Source organism: Hippopotamus amphibius, chromosome 3 (assembly GCF_030028045.1).
Source record: "Hippopotamus amphibius kiboko isolate mHipAmp2 chromosome 3, mHipAmp2.hap2, whole genome shotgun sequence".
In the NCBI taxonomy this organism is placed as follows: Eukaryota; Metazoa; Chordata; class Mammalia; order Artiodactyla; family Hippopotamidae; genus Hippopotamus; species Hippopotamus amphibius.
The window spans coordinates 112580856-112599922 of NC_080188.1; the positions used below are offsets into that span (position 1 = coordinate 112580856).

Here is a 19067-nt window from a genome sequence, read left to right on the forward strand (position 1 = left end):
GGTGGTTAAGGCTGGAGCCGGAGCTGCCCCCTCAGCTTGGCTAATGGAGTGCAACTGTGAGAGAGACTTCCTAATCAGATCAGCTCTCATTTCTAGACTCTCAGGTGGGCCATCCCAGCAGAAGAGAGTGAAAACCAATGCTTGTCCCGCCCGGAACAGAACAGGACGTACCTGGAGACTTGCTTCCCAGCTAAAGGGTCAGAAGAGTGCAGTAAACACCAAGAAAAGTGGGAGCAATACAACAGGGCTAGAGAGAAGGCATAAGGACATGGTTTCCAAAGTCAGTTCCCTTTATTAAATGTTGATTTTTCACAGACCAGAAATACAAAATAAAAGTAGAAATAGGCCCCAGTTAGGAGCTACAGACCTTACATGACCCCTGCTTGCAGCAACTTGACCAGGACAAGCAGCAGCTATATTCCAAAGATCGGGAAAGCAGGACAAGGATTTGGATCCTGCACTGCCCTGCCTCCCACCCAATCTCTCCCCAAATTATAAAGCCATCCTTGTGAAACAGCAGAGTAAGATGCCTCCCCTGCTGCCCCAGGGAAGTGCATACTAGCAGGAAAGCTTGTTCAGATGGCACAAGATCCAAGGACTACAGTTCATACGAGGAGAAACTGGTACCAAAATACGGGTGGGGAGGCTGGGGGTGTAACAGGGCAAGCCCATGAAGAGAAAATTTTCTTCCTCTCTACTCATCAGATCCTGAAGCTGAGTCTTCTGAGCTGGGGGGAGTGCTGGCTAGTTCCTCTTCTTCAGAGTCCTGAAAACCAAAGGTCTCTTAAAGGGAAAGGTGTAGAGTCCAGGTGCACCCCCCGAGCCCCCAATTCCCTACCCTCTCCCTGAACTCCAGCACTAGCCTTCAGAACCACAGAATTCCACCTATCCACTCCCTCTCATTACTCTTACAGGCCAACCACAACCCTTGGTCCAGAAACACCTATCCCACCACCAACTCAGACGCCCCTCACCCTTCCAGGCCCCACAGCCCCCAAACTCCTGCCGCACCTCACTCCGCCTTCTCTTCTTTTTGCTCTTGTTCTCGCCTGAAGAGCTCTCATCGCTGGACACAAATTCTTTACTCTTGAAGCTCTCACTCAGCTGCCTTGACGAAGACTTGGATGATGAGCCCCTAGAGGGTGTTGATTTCTTCTCCATCTTTACCTTTACTTTCTTCTTCTTCTTTGACTTGTCCCTAGATTAGCAAGAGGGAAAAGGGGCTGGGCCCTCAGGTTTCCACCCATGGTCAACGCCAAACCTCTCCCAGCTTTAACAGGGCCTCTCCCAATCCCAGCCACACTGCCCAGCTCACTCTAAACGTACACAGCCAGCCACATCCGCCCCAAGAGCCCCAAGGGAGCACATCATAAATGAATAACCTGAAGAATCAGGGGCTACAGCATGAAGCAGCCCTACATGCAAAACTTACTTAAAAATCTCCTGCTTTCTCTTTAAAAATCTATGTGAATTATGCTCCATAATAATCATTTTAGCTTCCCCACACCTTAAAATACAATCGACCCTCTTAGGAAAATAAGCCATGTTTTTCCTAGCGACTTCAGAAATTCTCTAGCACACTACCCATACTTGGGCAACTGCCTACCCAGATCTGAGAAGCACTGCCCTATTACAGTCAGGAGTGTATCTACTATCTTTAACACCCCAATTCTCAACCTGGAATTGCAAAAATATCTGCCAAAAAACAGTTACCAGGCCATTTTGTTCCCAATACTCACCTCTTAGAAGACTCACCCCGGCCCCCTTCATATTCTTTCATGGCTTTTTCATATTCCCTCCTGGCATCCTCAGCCTTGCGATCCCACTCCTATCTCACACACACACACACACACACGGAGAGGAAAAACAGAAAGAAAAATGAGACCTATTCCCCGATGCAAGCAAAACCAATACAGAAACGTTCCACCAGTTTCTGCCCCTTCCATCAGCTACAGTTTTGTGACCCTCGTTGTCTGCCGCTACTTGCCTCTTTCTTCTCTTTGGACATTCCCTTCCAGATCTCTCCTGCCTTCTTGGAAAGATCCGTGATACTGATGCCAGGATGGTCTGACTTGATCTTCTCTCGGCTGGCGTTGAGCCACAGCATGTAGGCAGACATGGGCCTCTTGGGGGCATTGGGGTCTTTGCCCTTCTTTACCTACATAAGAACCCAAATGCCTTCAGCCATCTATTTCCATAAACCCCCGCATTCTCCCAAAAAAATGGAGTAAAGACTAAGTAGCATCAGGCTAGACTAAGAGCTCCCCAAGGGCAAAGACCATGTCTTCCTCCCCTCTGCACGCCAGGGTCAAGCTCACTAGGGGCCCCTTTCCTTGGGCTCCTAGTACAGAAGAAGCCTGCTCCCAATTCAGATCTCCCAGAAACTAATTATCTCAAGGGCACAGTGAAAAATTTCCAAGATATTCCTTCCTCAAGGCCATCATCACTGGCTACAAAAATCAGCCCAGGAGGACCAGTCAGCAGACCCTACTGGTGAAGGCCAGGCAAAGGTGAAGAGACTGGCTTCCCCAATAGCCTCCCACTTAGCGGAGTCTGCACCTCCATGGGCTTCTTGCGGCTCTTGCGATCCTTGGCCATCTTGGCCTTTTTAAGCTGCTTCCGTTTCTTCTCTTCCCGGTCACTGTCACCCTCGTTACTGGAGGAGCTGGCAGAGGCATTGCTGTCAAACCTGTCATGGAGACTGGCACTTAGACTCAGGGAGAGAGGACAGCACCCCGCAACCTCAGGACAGGAGGAAAATGAGCCCAGAAAGGAGAGAGGCAGGAAGACCATGGCCCCCACCACCAGGCCCCAACGCTGCTTCCTTCCCTTTGCTGAGGTGGCTTCAACCACATCCTCTCCTGACCCAGCCACAGCAATGGGTTATTTGTTCAATCAATCAGTGAAAAACAAATGAACCAATGGGCTTCAGTGACTCTCCTTGGTCATGGCCTAACCCAGGTCCTACACCATCCCCACACTCCTGAGGACAAAACCACTACCCCATCTTGCCCAGATCATGCCCCAAGTCCACTTCACCACTTCCTTTGAGCTAATCGTTTTAATTTACCCTATAGTCTTTTCTGATAAAAAAGATAATTAGTTACTATATAAAAAGTGGGGGAAACCAACTTCAATCCAACCCAGTACCTACCCATACAACAAACGATCCTATCCCTTAGACTTCGAACTCCTCAGAAGATGGAGCTACCTTACACCTAAACAGTGCTGAGCTGTTTTCAAGGCATTTTCACAAGCATTTGCTCACTGACCTTCATGAATACGTGGCAAGCAGAACTAGTGAACTCTCGCAGACTTTTTTTTTTTCTTTTTACTGCCCAACATTCATTCCCAATTCTTCTGGATAAAGGAGTCCCAATTTCCTGTTGGGAACCACCTTGCCCTCCTCAGGATGGGCTCACCCCAACCCCAGGCTCTAAGGGCAGGTACCTGGCTTAGTTCTGGCCCATCAGAGCACATCCTAATAACTCAGACACAGGAAGGGGCAGACACCACAGTTTAACTGCTGCTCTGTGAGAAGTGGCACTTCTTGGTGTTAAACCAGTAGGATTAAGCCTGCCCAAAGCTCAGGGTCACTTAACACCACATGGAGCAAACCTATCTAAAAACAAGGAAATCAGAAGAAATAAAAACAGATTCCCCACAACTTATAAACACCTGAATACAGGTACCTAAAGCCAATTCTATCACCAGACTCTCCAGTTACATGAGCTTAAAAAATTCCCTCTTATGCTAAATCAGTTTGAGTGGTATTTCTGACAACGGCAATTGAGAGTCTTGATGGATACGGCATGGGGGGAGTACTGCCAGCTCACAGGTGAGGCACCGAGATGCAACCCCTGACCCAAGGACCCCTGGGTGGGGAGCAGGCAAGCACTGGACCTTACTCCCATCCTCTCTCCACTGTCGGTTTCTGGCTTCATAATGTGCTTTATAATTACAAAGCATCTTGATGACTTTTAAAACATTTCTCAGGTATCATCACAGGAGGTCACTTTTCCACCTTTGGTCAGTAGGTAATGCTGGGACATAGGCATACCCAGAAATATCCTGGTCTTTTAAGTTTACAGCCCACCACCTCACCCCCACGAGGCGGACCCAAAACTCACTCCTCGGCCACATCTTCCTCCTCTTCCCCTGGGTTGAATGACTCATCTGAAGAAGAGCACAGGATGCATCAGCTCTGCCCCCAAGGAAACCCCAGACGCCAAGCCCCGGCCCCAGGGAAGAGCCGACCCACCCCCGTGCCCGGCACTCCCCAGGTGAGCCCACCGGTTTCCTCTCCTGAGTCATCGCTACTGTCATTGGCATTCTCCTCCCGGATCTTGCCCTCCTCCTTCATGCGTTCCAAGTAGGCATCGTGCTGGTCTTCGTCGGAGTCTGCATACTCATCGTAGCTGGGGTTCATGCCCTAGCCAGGGCAGAGGTGACACTGAGGGCCAACCCCCCACCCCAGCACCTGCGCACGCAGAAGCGCTCCCCATGCCTGTGAGTAGATGAGAGCAGCAGCACCCAGAAGGCCCTGGGGCTGGACTGTCCACACGCAGCCAGTGTGCAGGGCCTCTGCCCGGACTTCCTGCTGACGGGGTTAGTCCAAGCCCCTCCCTCTCCCAGCCCCACCGGGGGCTCCTGAGGGGCTGCAGAGACTGCTCTAAGGTCATGCGGAGGAAACCTGCACCAGGAGGGGGAAGGGTCACGCGCACCTCTTTTTTCTACAAGAGTAAGAAGAGAAAAGAGAGTGAAAAAGAAGCCGAACAAACCCCTGCCCTGTCCCCCCACAGAAAAAACAGGAGAGAGGCGCATCCTTTCCACACACATAGGTACCTCTTTCAATCCTCGGTTTTTGATGTTGAGTTTTTTTGCGTTGACAAAATCAAACAACTTTCCATACTCCTCCCTGTGAGGAGAGATGCATCACGTTACCAGGCAGGCAGGGCTAGCATGGGGGTGGACCACGTGCTGTCCTGACACCCACGGGCCGGGACAGACTATGGGGCCTGGAGCTCTTGACCACACTACCCAACCCAACAGCTCCGAGACCCCCGGACGATGACAAGAAGAAAGAGTCAGACGCTAGTCTTGAAGGAAACCGACATGGTCTCAAGAGTTCTGGAAAGAAAAGGCAGGGAGGGATGTGCGCCTATTTACCAACAAACACAGAGCAGGGGGAGGATGCAGGGGGAGGGGATGTGTTCATCTTTTTACTGGTCTGTATCTCATACGTCTCAGGGTTGTTATGAGGATTCAGTGTGAAGATGTTTGTAAAATGTTTAGCCCACAGCGAGCACTCAATAAACATTAGCTGCTGTGTCCTCAGGCGCAAAGCTCATTCCAGGAAAGAGGGAGATAGCATTTCCATCACGGGGGGGGCGGGGAGTGGAGCAGAAGGGCTAGTACCAAACACACAGAGCTTCCGTGATAAAGAAAACGATTTTTTTTAAAGTACAGAGAGAAAGCAATGGAGAGGCTGCCAGAGGCTGAGCACTCCGAGGAGGGGGACCAAATTCCAGGACGCAAAAGAAAAACTCTGCTCAAGGCTTGAAGAGTCAGAGAAGAGTCCCAAACTTGGAGAGCACCCCAGGCCATGCCAGGCTTTCCGGTCAAGACTGGGTCAGGACCAGGATGCCCAGAAAGTGTCTGGCAGAGACTCTCACCTCTCAATGCTACTGAAGGTATACTGAGTGCCCTGCTTGGTCTCAATTTCAAAGTCAAAGGAACGAGTGGTGGTGGTACCACGGGCGAAGTTGACGAAGGAGATCTCATCGAAGCGGATGTGCACAGGTGGCTTGTGGACGTAGATGAAGCCCCGCTCCAGTGGGTACAGCAGTCCTGAGCTGGCCTTGTAGGAGCAGGTGATGCACTGGGCCCCCGAGTGCCTGGGGGAAGGTGCGAGGAGCCCAGTCATTGCCCGCCTCAGCAGCAGGCGGCACAGTGTGTGCTCAGGCCCTTAAGTAATAAACCTCACTAAGCCGTCACCAGCAAGCTACAGCCCAACCAGGCCTCCAAGGGGCTGCATTCCCATCCCAGGACGGGTTTACCACGGAGACACGGCCTAGCCCATCCCCAAGCAGGCCAGGGGCCCAGGCCTGAACTCTCACCCTTGGAAGTTGCCTGGGACTGTGATCTTGCGGTTCACCAGTGCTTTCATGACTCGGCTGACCATCTCGTAGAGGGATCCCGACATGTTCTTAGTGAGCCGCCCCTCAAAGCGCTTCTCCACCTCTTCCCTGCAAACAGGAAGACATGGTCACGAGCACCGCTGCCTTCTGCTGGCATACCTGCCCCCTGCCTGGGCCAGGGACACACTCACTCATTCATGTTGAGAGTCAAGGAGATGTCCTCGTCCTTGGAGAAGAGGAGGATCAGGAAGTGGTAGCGGGTCTGGCCCTGCTTGATGGGGGGATCCAGGCTGATCTGGGAAAGCAAAGCCGACCAAGTTCAGCACCAGTCAGTGTTCCACAAGAACGTGCTGATGAACTAAACGCTGGTGAGATACGTCTACTTGAAGACGCATGCAAAACCCAGGGCGATGCACTCCTGATGGTTTCTGCTTACCACAAAGAACATCTGGCGCTGGTCCTTGTGGGGCAACAAAAAGAGGCGCAGCACGGTGGTGTAGGGGATCTTGTAGTCAAAGGTCTTGCCGTGTAGGTGCAGGAAGGTGGGGTAGATGCGAATGTCGTAGCGGCCTCGGGGAGTCAGACACTGAAGCTCCCGGAAGATGCAGATGGCGTCTCCAGTGGCCTGGATCACATCTGCCTTCGACAACACATTCTGGGCAAAGGCCTGCAAAAGCACACGCTGGTAATCAAGCAGCAGAGACCCAACGCCCAGGCTATCCAGGGCCTCCTTAGCACCACCTGCTCCCAAGGTGACTGGGAAGGCCTCACCTCAACGGGGTCCACGCCATCCTCCTGGGTGGGAGGCACGTAGAAGCGCACCTCCATGAGAGAGACCTCTGCGTCGTCGTTCTGGTGGAATTCCAGTGTCACCTCATTCTTGCCTGTGGTGCACTGGGACACGTTGCTGAGAGGTATCTCAAAGACTGGCTGGTCACCAATGTCGAAGGAAAGCAGCTGCCCTGTGGGTATATCAAGCCACAAGCTCTTCTCCTGGCTTTGCATAAACTACGTTCCCATCAGACTATAGGTTCCCTAAGGACAGGGCATTGGTGCTATTGTGTTAACACTGTACCCCCAGGGACTGAGCACAGTGCCTGATACACCGTTGGTCCTTGTTAAGTACGTGATCAATACAAACTGACAGGAAATCAAAAACAGTGGCAGGAAGATAGCAAAACAAGTTAAAGGCTGAAACCCTTCATCCTTCCGTCTCTCCGCAAACCTCAATCTTCTCCAAGACTCACCACCAAACTTCACTGTTCCCCAGTTCCAACCCTTCACACAGAGGTCCTTCTCCATTAGCTCCAAGCGATAGTGAGTTTTGAAGAAATCAGAGAGTTTCTCAAACTCCTGTGGGGAGAGGGAAGAAGCCCAGAAACCGTAGTGGCCTTAACACAAGCTTGAACATTCTGGGATTATCTATTTCTGAGAAACTGCCCCAATATACCTTTTATCAGAAATCCACGCTGACTTAAAGTCTCAGCTATGAAGTTGTTTAAAAGGCTTTTGAAAAAGGTTGTTTCTGGGGACTGGCTCTCAGGCTGGGGGAGGAATAAAGCAAGGGACTGACATTCCTGTTATGGTCTCACAATGTTTTTCTGACTTCGTACAGGTATTCCTTTAGTGAAAGTGGAGATGAACATGAGGTAAAGGCTTTAACTCAAGCAGTTCAAAATGGAAAAACAAAACCCAAACTAAAGGATCAGGTAGGTAAGCCCCTGAACCTGGATAAAACCACCAAAAAATCAAAACAGCAAAAAAACTTCTGGAGTCAAGGCACAAAAAAACTCCCGAGACTCTGACACCCAAAGCTGAACGCTGAGTGCTAATGGCTTCAACGGTCCTGCTCTAAGGAGCCCAAACTAGCGATTACATGTTTATATCAGAAGCCCCACTTCTCTCCAGAAGGTTAAAGATAAAGAAGATGGCACAATAAAAAGAGGGCCATGGCAACAGGACATCTCACCGATTCTCGGAAGCCATCATACTTGTAGACGTGGCCATTCTTCGTGAGCAGTTTAAGTCCGTGACCCAGAGCTACTCGGCGCCAGATACCTTCTGTCAACTCCCCAGCCTGGATGTTGTCCACTTTGCCTGTCTTACTGTTCTTGAAGATGATGCCCTGGCGGCTCAACCTCAGCCGACCATCATTCTGTTGGAAAAACAGGCCCAAATGCACAGGGTGCAGACCAGGGACAGTCGCGCCCAGCACCTCTTCTGGGCTGGCCAGATATCAACGCAGGAGCAACAGCTGAAGTGGTGAGGGACAAGCAACCAGATGATGTGGATTCCAACCCTGGCTCTGGCATCCAGAACCCCTGCAGGTCCTCAGTTTCAGGATTAAGGGCTGAGCAGCACGTGCGGTCCCTTCAAACTCTGACCTCTTATAGTTTCTGTACGCGCTCTCAGTATTGCTTCTTGTTGGGGAAACACCAAGTACACACCATACTCTGACTCCTTTTCCAAAGTTGCTACTTTGATGATGTTGCTACATCATCAAGACAAGCTCTGTTAGTGGACAAAAAGTCTACTCTGCCTCCCTCCCTCCCTCCCAACCCTTCTTACCATGGAGCCTTTCACCTCCTGATACACGTCGTTGAACTCCAGGGTTTCTGCCATGCTGACCTGCCTCTGTTGGCCTCAACTGCGAGCTGGGCCCCAACTCCTGGGTAGGGGTGCAGGTACACAGCAGGTTGGGAATCTGAATTCCAGAGGGAGATAAATAAGTACGAAAGACAACACAGCACCTCATTCTGCCCACGGATGGAGCCAAGTGGCAACCCGTGCTGTGCCCGGGATGTCTCAAAATCTCCTCTGCCCGGGACCCCCCGGGCTGACTCTGCCGAACTCCAGGGGCCAGGCCCAGCCCGGGCTGAAGAACCAGGCCTGCCTGAAGGAGCGCTTACCCCCCAACCAGACACCCGCTCTGGGCACTCCACCAGGCGCCATGGCAACGAGCAGCGGAGCCCCACGGCCTGCCCGGGACCCCGCACCTCGCCCGCGCCCCAACCCAGCTCAGAGTGCAGGGTTTCCCTCCCAGCGCCCCCACTGAGATGCGGCCCCAGACCCACAGGTCTCCCCTCTCCCTAAAATGGATTCGCCCGCTGCCCGTGGATTCCAACGCGGAACGGTCCATCCCGCGCATCCCTCGGGGGAGCGAGGCCCGCGCCCTCCTGGGACACAGGGACGGCGACCACCCACCTTCTCAAGCTGCCGCCTCGCGACGGCCCAAGTGCTAGCAGTGGGCGCGCTGAGGGGGACCCGGAGGGGGGTGGGGGGTGGGGACGCGGGAGATTGGGGGGGGACGCTGGGGAGGCTTTTCCCGCGTGCGCGGCCCCGCGTCCCGCCACCGGAAGCGCTGCACAGACCATAGAGAGGAAGAGCTGGCTAGAGAGACGCGAGCTCTGCCCGCCTTAGAGGCGGTCACATAGAGCGTCGGCGGCGCTGGAGGACCTGAGGGAGGCAGGGGTCCGCTGAAGTCCCACCCGCGTGGCCCCCGACTAGAAAATGGGAGCGCGTTGGGCTCTTTAAAAACGTCAGGCACTTTTTCAGGGGACGACTCGGTTTTAAAGAGAAACCGTGCGGTTGTATTTTATCAAACTTTCCACAGATCCGTGTACGTGTTGGAATGATGCATGTCCTCTCTCCCCTGCACAGTAGTGGTTTCTGTGGAGTAGAAAGCAGTCTGTGAGACAAGAAGGAAAATATTTAAAGAGTTGTGGAGAGAAATGAGCCCTCCCACTGGCTTCGACAAGTATGCGGGTGTTGGTGTCGCCGTGACTATACGGCCCTCCCCTGTCCCATGGGATTGGATCATTTTTGAAATGAGTTCGCTGCATCCAAAAACTTCACATCATTAACTCCAAGTTGTGAGTCACCCGGAAGGGACTGGCCAGCGGCAGGATCAACTTCAGGGCCTGGTGTCAGATTCACCATGGAGCCAAAACTGATCTGAAATCACTATCAGCCTGGAATTGCAGAAGCCAGCCCCCCCCCCCCCCCACCCCGCCCCGACCCCCACCCCACCCCCTTAGATAGTCCTAGGGTGCAAAATCAGAGGAGGCCAGACCTAGAAGAGATGTTTGGGTTCGTCTGCTCCAACCTCCTTTTGCAGATGGGAAAGCTGAGGCCCTAAAGAGATGTGGCCCAGGGTCTCCCATGGCAACAAAGCTGAAGACGAAGAACCCAAACCTAGTTACCCCCAGTCTAGTTCTCCTCTGTCATCTTCACTGTGACTCTACATTCAGGATGACCGATAGTATGTGTCGTGTCTGAAGGCCTTAGGACAGAGGATTTAAACTCAAGATGTCTCCGACAGTGTGACCTACCGTTACACCAGCTTGCTAGCTCAATCCTGGGACAAGAGACAACAGGAAGCACTGTTGCTCCCTGAACTCATGGCTTTAACCTCTGGGTAATGGCTATTCCCACACTTTCCAGCAGCATAAATTCAACTAGGTTCAATAAATACATGTTGAGCTCTGACACAGTGATAAGATGTGAGGAAGCTAGTGAAACAAGATGGAAACAGCCCGGCCTTCCGGGAGCATGTACTCTGACGTATGATTCAGATAAGTAAACTGACAGTAAAACAAAACCCCCAAAAAAGCCCAGTGTGATAGTGCAGTGCTAGAGACAGCGCTTCAGCCACTGCCAACGCGAGTAAGAAATAGGAGCTAGGTGACTCTTTAACCACCCCTTCCCAGGAGACCGAGAGAAGGGTTCAAGAGACCCCGTCCCCCTGACCCACGCTGTTGGTGACAACTCGGGAGAGGAAGGGATGGCTGTAGAATTGAGCAGCTTTGAGAAGACACTCAGGAATGAAGCGGATACTCAGCTCAAGCAGGCTATTAGGTGGCTGGGGCAGAGGGGGCATTGCAGGGGGCTTTAAGGAGAGTGTGAAGCAGCGGGTGAGCCGGGCCGAAGATGCAGCATAAGAGAACGGAACAGAAAGGGTAGACAGAGTGCAGATAAAACATGAGTCCCAGAGGGCCCTAGCCAGATGCATCCCAGGCAATCAGGAGCCTCAGCTTGGAGACCCCACCCCTGCCATGACATCACGGGGGAGTGGGGTGGAGACGAACAAAAAGGGGGTCCCCCACCCTGGCCTTGGACTCTTGGCAGCCCAGAGTGTCAAGAGCTGAGAGAGGCTGAGCACTGGGCTAGGGTTGCCTGACTTAAAGGAACAGGCTCCCCGCTCCTCAAGCCCCTCTAAGCTGTCCCTTCCAGGCCCCGGTCTCAGTCCCCATCCCGATGACCTCTCCCTCCTGAGGCTGCCATCGGGTCTCTTTGAGGGGTGCTTCTCTCAGCATGAACTGCATCTCAGATTTCTTCACCTACGAGACCACCAAGTCGGTGGTTGTAAAGAGCTGGACCATTGGGATCATCAACCGGGCGGTTCAGCTTCTGATCATCTCCTACTTCGTGGGGTGAGTCTGTGGCCCTCTAGTCCTAAGGAGAGGGCTTCCCGGGGTCCCGTTCCCCCCCCTCCCCTCGGTGTTGCTGCCCCACTGCCTGAGCCTCTCCCCTCTTGGGGGCAACAGTCTCTTCTGTGGGGCCACGTCCCAAGGACTGGCTTCTGCTGCCGCCATCGGGGATCTGGTTTCCAGACGCGTTCTTTTTCCCAGTAAATCCTCCGGAGTTGGACAGTGGCCTCTCCGCACACACCGGGAGGAGGGGAGCCCTTGCCCCTGCACCACCCTCCACCAGGAGAGGTCCCAGGTGACCAGCTCCCCTCCCCTCTCTCATCTCCCCCAGCCCCCCGCCCCCAGCCAGAGAACAGACAGACCCCTCCACACACACATCTTCCCATTCCCCTCAGTCAACTCTTTGGGGGTCTGGGGAAGAAAGGGGAGGCAGAGAAGGGGAAGGGAAGGCACTGAGACAAGGGAGATGGTGACAGGTTGATCAGGTGGATGGCAGAGGGGGAAGAGAGAAGAGACCCACTGTGGAATGAGGAACTCGCGTCTGGCAGGGGGAGATGCTGAGAGAATGTGGAAGGGGAGAAGCCCTTGCTCTTGGCGGGCAGGACAGAGAGGGGACGTTGAGGGCATCTGTCCCCATGGAGGGGTGGGGAGAAACAGAGGTGCAAATACCACTCAAGGGGAGAGTTACGGCAGAGAGAAGTGGCTCTTCTGAACATGATGTAGGGAGCCCCCCTCAAGAATCCAGAAACACTCCCATTTGTCAGAAAGCATAAATTCCCTATATCTACATGACTTTGTACCCTAGAACCCATCCTGGGAATTGCTTAAGAGCCAGGAATTTCCGAACACCCCCACTTGGCCCCCACCTCTTAGAGGCACCACACACACACACACACACACACACACACACACACAGAGACATACATGCACAAAAGCTCATTCAGCAGACAATGGCTGGGGAAAAACACAGATCCTGTGCTTCTTGTGGTCATTCGCATCCGGAAAGATGGGCAGAAACCTCGGGGGTTTTCTTTCCTGGTGTGTGGGTCTCTAGCCTCATGCTGTTCCCTGAAACACCACGTCTACGTGTGCGAGACAGGAAGCCACTGATGACTGTCAGGAGTTAATACAAGGAAATCAAAGGAGACCTGCGTCCATGCGGGCTGAGCGGGCCTACTGGCCTGCGGGGCCGGAGTAGCATGTGAGGTGTGTGTGGAAAGGTGGGTAGACGTGGATGAAGGGATTTTCTGCTCCACAGGCTTGGTGAGAGCAGAGGGCTCCATTCATGTGGGTATTGCAGCAAGGCTGCACATCCAGTGCTCCTCTCAGAGACATTAGAGGAGGGATTCAAGCTTCGGGGTAGCATTAACTGGCGTTAAATGAAGTTCCCTTCCAACTTTGTGGTTTCACAAGATGTGATGTTCGCAAATGGTCCCTGCCTGCATCTCCAGCGCCTGGCTCAAAGCTGGTTCTCAAAGGCTCCGCGTTCGCGTGTATATGTGAGGCTGCGGTTGTTTATAGCTGCAGAGTGGTCTGTTGGTCCAGGTGAGTGCAAAAGCTGCCTCAGCACATTCCTGCCTGGCCTGGCTCCGTGGGCTCCAGGCGGGAGATGGATGGAGGGTAGACACAGCAGGCTCCAGCTCCCCCTCCTCAGCCCCCCCCCCCCCCCCCCACCAACTGCCTTTGTCTCTCCCTCATCCTGATCCAGTCTGCTGCTCCATCCTCAGGGCTGGAGCCCAGCCTGCTGGGGCGGGCGTGACAGGCTCTTCGGCGTCTTGATACCCAACCCCATCCATCTCGTAGCCTGACAGCTCCCCATGGAGCAGCGCCTGGCAGTTACATCAGTGAGCTGTTGGCCCAGCCCCTGGCCTGAGCCCCATCTTTGTTCACAGGAGCCCATGCACCCTGAAGACTGCAGGAATCCATTGTCATTAATGTAGCAACAGTGTATCGAGCATCTCTTCATGGGGGGTGGGGTGCACACAAGAAGAGCCCGCGCCCTTATGGAGCTTACAGTGCCAGAGATGTATGTTAATCAAATTGTCTCCACAAACTAATGCAAAATTCCAACTGTGGCTTAGGGTTGAAGAAGGGGTGCACAGAGCTAGGAGGGCCACGCGTGCAGAGGCGTTTGAATTTGACCTGGTCGGGCAAGTAAGGGAAGGCTTTCTGGAGACGGAACATTGAAGCTGAGAGCTGAAGGATGAGTGGAAGCAACCCAGGTGAAGGAAGGGAAGGAAGGGGGTTCAAGGCAGAGAAACCCGGCTCTGCAAAAGGAAAGAGCCTGGCAAATGGGGCGGGGGGGGAAGAAAAGGTCTTAGTGGCCGGAGCAGAGGGAGCAAAGGCAAGAGTGGTGTAAAATGGGGGTGCGGTCACAGGCAGAGGCCAGACCTCAGGCACCCTCAGGTCTTTCGTTTTTACAGAAGGGTAATGGGTGTGGATGGGAAGCTGCTGATGCGTTTTAACCTGTGTGTGTGTGTGTGTGTGTGTGTGTGTGTGAGAGAGAGAGAGAGAGAGAGAGAGAGAGAGAGAGAGAGAGAGAGAGGGACAGGTGGGAAGATCGGAAGGTCACTCTGGCTGATACACCAAGGATTGGAGTGGGTAGAAAGGGATGCAGGAAAACCTGTTAAGAGGCTATGCAGTCATGTGAAGAGAGATGACCATGGCTTAGACTCAGGAGAATTTGAGAGGATTTTTAGTGCTTTGATGTTAATGCTTAACTTGAGTCTCTTCCGGCTTAGGCCTGCCAGGTAGACCAGATGCACAGCTTTACCCAGGACGTGTGTGATGTGAGCCAGCTGTTTCATACAGCAGCACACCACCTACTCGACTCCACACACACACACACACATCCCTCTAGCCTTAGCTGCTGGTCTGTGGTCGACACCACTTCATCACTGGTTTCCTGACCCACGCCAGGTGCACCAAGAGGCCAGGACTTAGGGATGTTTCTCATGTCCTCTTTTCTGGGTCCAGGTGTTAATACCCAGTCTCATCTGGGGGTGGGACTTCCTAAGAGCCAACCCCCTTTCTGGATCCGGTGGACCCCTGAGGAAGAAGAAGAAGATCCCTGGGGCCTGAGTCCCCAGAAGCGCCGGCCAGTGCTTGACCTGAGATTTGTTTCCAGGGCCTCCCTGGAGGAGGCCACGTTCCTGGAAACCAGCAGGGAGGGCGTTCCCAGCCCTTTGCTGCTCCATCCACGGGAAGGGCCTGGGGGTTGCTGGTGCCCCTGACCCATCGCAACCCTTCGCTTCCCGCCCTGTTCCTCCCCCTACAGGGCGGTCTGCAAAGCCACCCACTGTGGTTCATGATATTCAGCCTCGTGTAAAATCTGACGTAGCTCAATGTGGAAAGCAGTTAGAAGGTGGAGTCGCTCTAGTTTAAAGAGAGAGGCGTGGAATCCTGCCTTCTTGGGTCCCACCCATCCTCTCAGGCCAAGGCAGCCCCTGAGCCACTGGTCAGCACACCAGGTGGCATACAGTGGGAAGAAGTATTGAAAGCCCCATCTTGCAGGTCAGGAGAGAGGAGTGGTTTCCACTCTCAACTCCCCTTCCCCTCACCACAGCCCTGGGACGGGGAGACCTGGTTAGAAGCCTGGCTCTGACACCAACGGGAGTGGAGCTTGGACAGGTCACTTTATGTCTCTATATCTCAGTCCCCATGTCTGGAGAACGGGTGTAGAAATGCCTCCTCCGAGAGTTCTGGCAGGGGAGGTGACCTGTGCCAGCGCCTGCCTGGGATGTGTGACACAGGAAGATGGTGACCGTGGTTCTTCCTCAGACTCCCCAGCATGTCGGCCCTTTCGGCCCAGCTCACACCTTCCTAAGAGACCCCTCTGCTCCCATGCACACAACACACACCCTCACACCCCCGCCCAGGCCTCCTCCCTGACTCCCTGCGGAGTGGACAGGAGGGTGCTGGGACACTGCTCTGGCCTCCTTCCTGCACATCCCACCTGCCAAGGAGCTGCCAGCCGCCTTCCGCTCTATAAATAATGAACCAGGAACGCGAGAAAAAAAATAAGTCAGAGAAGCGGAGTAAATGCCAAGAACCCAAGGCTCAGTCCTGCCCCATCTCCTCAGCCCTGGCCTCTGGAGACAGACTCAGCCCCTCCGTTCTGGAAATGAAGCATCCCCTTATCTTGAGTGGCCCAAATGACGTTCTCAGGGCCCACGGGGCCACTGAAACTCTCCCGTTTGTTATTTAACTCGGAGAGAGAACTCTGATGTGGCCTCACCTCCCGACTGGGCACAAGAAGGAGCCGTGAGGGAGGAGGAGGAGGAGAAGGAAAGAGGCTGGTTAATTGTCCCTCTAGCCCTGGGCTCTTCCTCCTGAGACTTTCCTGAGCCAGGAGATTCTGTCCCTGCTGATGGGGCTGGGCCAGCAGGACAAGGACCAGGGTCCAGTCCAGGCGGCCAGCTGTGGCCAGGCCCTGAGTGGGACACAGCTGGGGACCCCACAGGGTGGCCGCGAGCCCTCTGCCGCCCTCTTCCGGGGTTGGAACCCACACACCAGCTGGGTGACTTAGCACACCGCCCTGTGCCTTGGTTCCTTCATGTGTAACATGAGGATAATAACACAGCTGTCTGATTCGGCTGTGAGCCGGATTCAGTGAATCCTCAGCACATACAACACTCCACGTGCTGTGTTGATTATATGGTGATAACAACCGTCTGAACTTGCCTCTCATCTGAATGTTTCCAGACTTTAGGGACAGGGGAGGGGCCTCAGGAGATCATTTCCCTGATCGACACCCAGAGGTGTGTCCGTTCCGTGGCCAGGCACACAGAGGTTCTGGAAGGGTGTGTGGCCACTGTGGCTCCCACTCGGGTGAGGGCCCCGCAGCGGCAACGGTGCTCTACCTGGGACCTCCCTCCCTTCACTCTGAGGGCCCCAGCCCAGGAGCTCATGATGCTCTCTTGGGTGACTTCACCATTTTCCTTAATAGCGACGCTCCCTCCTCTTCTGCCAGGACGTTAGATGGCAGTGGGGTGTCTACGTGAGCCACACTCCCTTCGGAGACCTTGATGAAACCCCACCCAGTTCAAAAAACAGAAGAAAAGTGCTAGGGAAGTAAAGCACGGGAGACTCCCACAGGGGTGTGGCGTTCCCGGGAGCATCTTCCAAGCATGCGAATAACTTTTTTAAAAAAATAAATGTATTTGTTTATTTATTTATTGGCTATGGGTCTTCGTTGCTGTGTGCAGGCTTTGCTCTAGTCGTAGAGAGCAGGGGCTACTTTTCCTCGTGGTGCACAGGCTTCTCATGGTGGTGCTTCTCTTGTTGTGCAGCACGGGCTCTAGGCGAGCGGGCTTCAGTAGTTGTGGCCCACGGGCTCAGTGGTGCACGGGCTTAGTTGCTCCACAGCATATGGGATCTTCCCGGATCGGGAATCAAACCTGCATGCCCAGCATTGCAGGTGGATTCTTTCCTTTTTTTTTTTTAAATTTTATTTATTTATTTACTGGCTGTATTGGGTCCTCGTTGCTGCGCGGGGATTTCTCTAGTTGTGGCGCATGGGGGCTACTCTTCTCAGTGCCGTGGCTTCTCTTGTCGTGGAGCATGAGCACTAGGTGCACGGGCTTCAGTAGTTGTGGCACGTGGGCTCAGTAGTTGTGGTGCACAGCCTTAGATGCTCTGTGGCATGTGGGATCTTCCCGGACCAGGGGTCGAACCTGTGTCCCCTGCACTGGCTGGCAGATTCCCAACCACTGCGCCATCAGGAAAGTCCCGGCAGGCTGATTCTTAACCACTGTGCCACCAGGAAAGTCCAGCATGCGAATAACTCTTAATGGTGCATTACTCAGGATGCTGCCAGGAATGAGGCAGCAACTATAAAACAGGTGACAGGTTAGGGGCCTCTGCCAGGCTGGCTGTGACCACCGTTTCTGTCCCACTCAAGACAACATTCAGAATTCAGGGGCCTGAGGGAAGCCCCAGCAGGGGAATGACTCCGAACCCTCTCACTGAAAACTGAATGAGGAGCCGCTTGCAGACGTAGCCTGTGTTCCCGTAAATAGGACCCCACAAGTGACCATGACCCCGGCAAGACCCGGGAGCTGCTCCCTTCTGCATCTCCCAACATTGGGGGACCCCAGAGGTTAGAAAACTCCTGGGCTTGAAGTCCCAACCCAGCCTTATAAACTCCTTGGTCAGCCTGCGAGCTGCCCTCGCCACCTCCCAGCCTGGGACACACACCCCCAACTTTGTCTCCTCTGCACCACAGTCTCCATTGCTGCCCCTCATCTTTCATCTGATGGAGTTCTCCAGCCAGATACCACCCTGGTTAGCATCAGAAAATGACCCTAACCCCGCATTTCCAAAAGTGTGCTCCTAGATTCCCTGAGACGTCCCCAGCGTTTCTCCAAAGCCGAGCAGACACAGCATTTCCCAAGCATATTTGAGGAGGATTTCTTGTCTGCACAGTGGGGATGGTGAATAGGCCTCCCCGTGTGCTGTCAGGAGCAAGTATTGAGGCCCCGTGTGGTATGGAGGCCAAGAGTGGCTTAAGCCTCAAGGGCTGTGATGGGTGATTTCACACGGAAGGGCGGGCCCCTCGCAGAAACGCAGAGGAAAGCAAGTGACCTGTCGGCAGGCCCTTCTTGCAGCTGGGGAGGCTGGGAGAGTCTGCAGGGGAGGCAGGGAAGGAAGAAGGGAAGGGGCCCTGCCTGATCCACGGGGCCCTGCCTGATCCACGTGGCCCTGCGCTGGCTTGAAGCTGCAGGGAGAAGCAATACAGGTAAATGTCCACTGGGTGGCAGCAGAATCCAATGAATAAGATTAGAGGCCCCCTCCTGCTTTCCCACACGATTCCCTTTACCTGCCAGGTGAAGGCTGAGCAAGGCCCATCCCTTCCTCCTCTGCCCCTTCTCACCCAACACTTGCACAGACCAAGACTCTGCCAAATGTCCAGCTCCCAGGACCTTCACCGACTTGCTTGCTGAACACCTACTATGGGCCAGCACCTAGGATACAGACATGAACAAAGCCTGGGATGCAGTGTCAGAGACCTAGGGTCCCCTCCCTTCTCTGTCCGGATGCCAGATGTTGGCCAAAGAGGGAGAGACGTGGTGTGTTCTCAACAGGGGTGAAAATTGGTTCTTGGGGAAGAAAAAAAATCTCACGTTTTTTATGTATAAAGCACAAAAACACAAACAGTACATAAATGGTATCTATGGTATTAAAATTCCAAGGTGAGTACAATTAGGAAAAAAGAAGTCTAAAAAGGCTCTTCAAAGAGGAGGTGAGGGGAGAGGTGAAGAAACATGGGCTCACCTCTGCCCAGCACAGACCTCCCACTGCTAGGCACCCCATGTCCTTGTTTTTTGGCTGTGTTGGATCTTCGTTGCTGCGCACAGGCTTTCTCTCATTGTGGTGAGTGGGGGCTACTCTTCGTTGTGGTGCGCGGGCTTATTGTGGCGGCTTCTCTTGTTGCGGAGCACAGGCTCTAGGCGCACGGGCTTCAGTAGTCATGGCTCGCAGGCTTAGTTGCTCCACA

The 19067-nt window shown here is 53.8% G+C and overlaps 2 protein-coding genes across 2 annotated transcripts in view; one reads left to right on the top strand and one right to left on the bottom strand.

Moving 5' to 3' along the window:
- Positions 1-272: 272 nt before the first annotated feature.
- SSRP1 (structure specific recognition protein 1) lies at positions 273-9495 on the bottom strand. The gene is made up of 17 exons (XM_057729797.1): positions 9345-9495; positions 8709-8844; positions 8110-8295; positions 7388-7493; positions 6912-7102; positions 6577-6807; positions 6332-6435; positions 6120-6248; positions 5676-5897; positions 4846-4918; positions 4294-4432; positions 4131-4176; positions 2560-2689; positions 1988-2158; positions 1740-1828; positions 1012-1198; positions 273-766 (listed from the first exon to the last, which is right to left on the bottom strand). Exons 2-17 carry the CDS (start codon positions 8760-8762, stop codon positions 695-697), a joined length of 2130 nt encoding a protein of 709 aa, XP_057585780.1. The 5' UTR covers positions 8763-8844; positions 9345-9495; the 3' UTR covers positions 273-694.
- A 1958-nt stretch (positions 9496-11453) lies between these two features.
- The window catches only part of P2RX3 (purinergic receptor P2X 3), a 28943-nt gene continuing 21329 nt past the window's right edge, over positions 11454-19067 (top strand). Inside the window, exon 1 of the mRNA XM_057728873.1 lies at positions 11454-11572. Within this exon, the coding sequence (XP_057584856.1) occupies positions 11454-11572 (119 nt within the window). The remainder of the gene's footprint in view (positions 11573-19067) is intronic.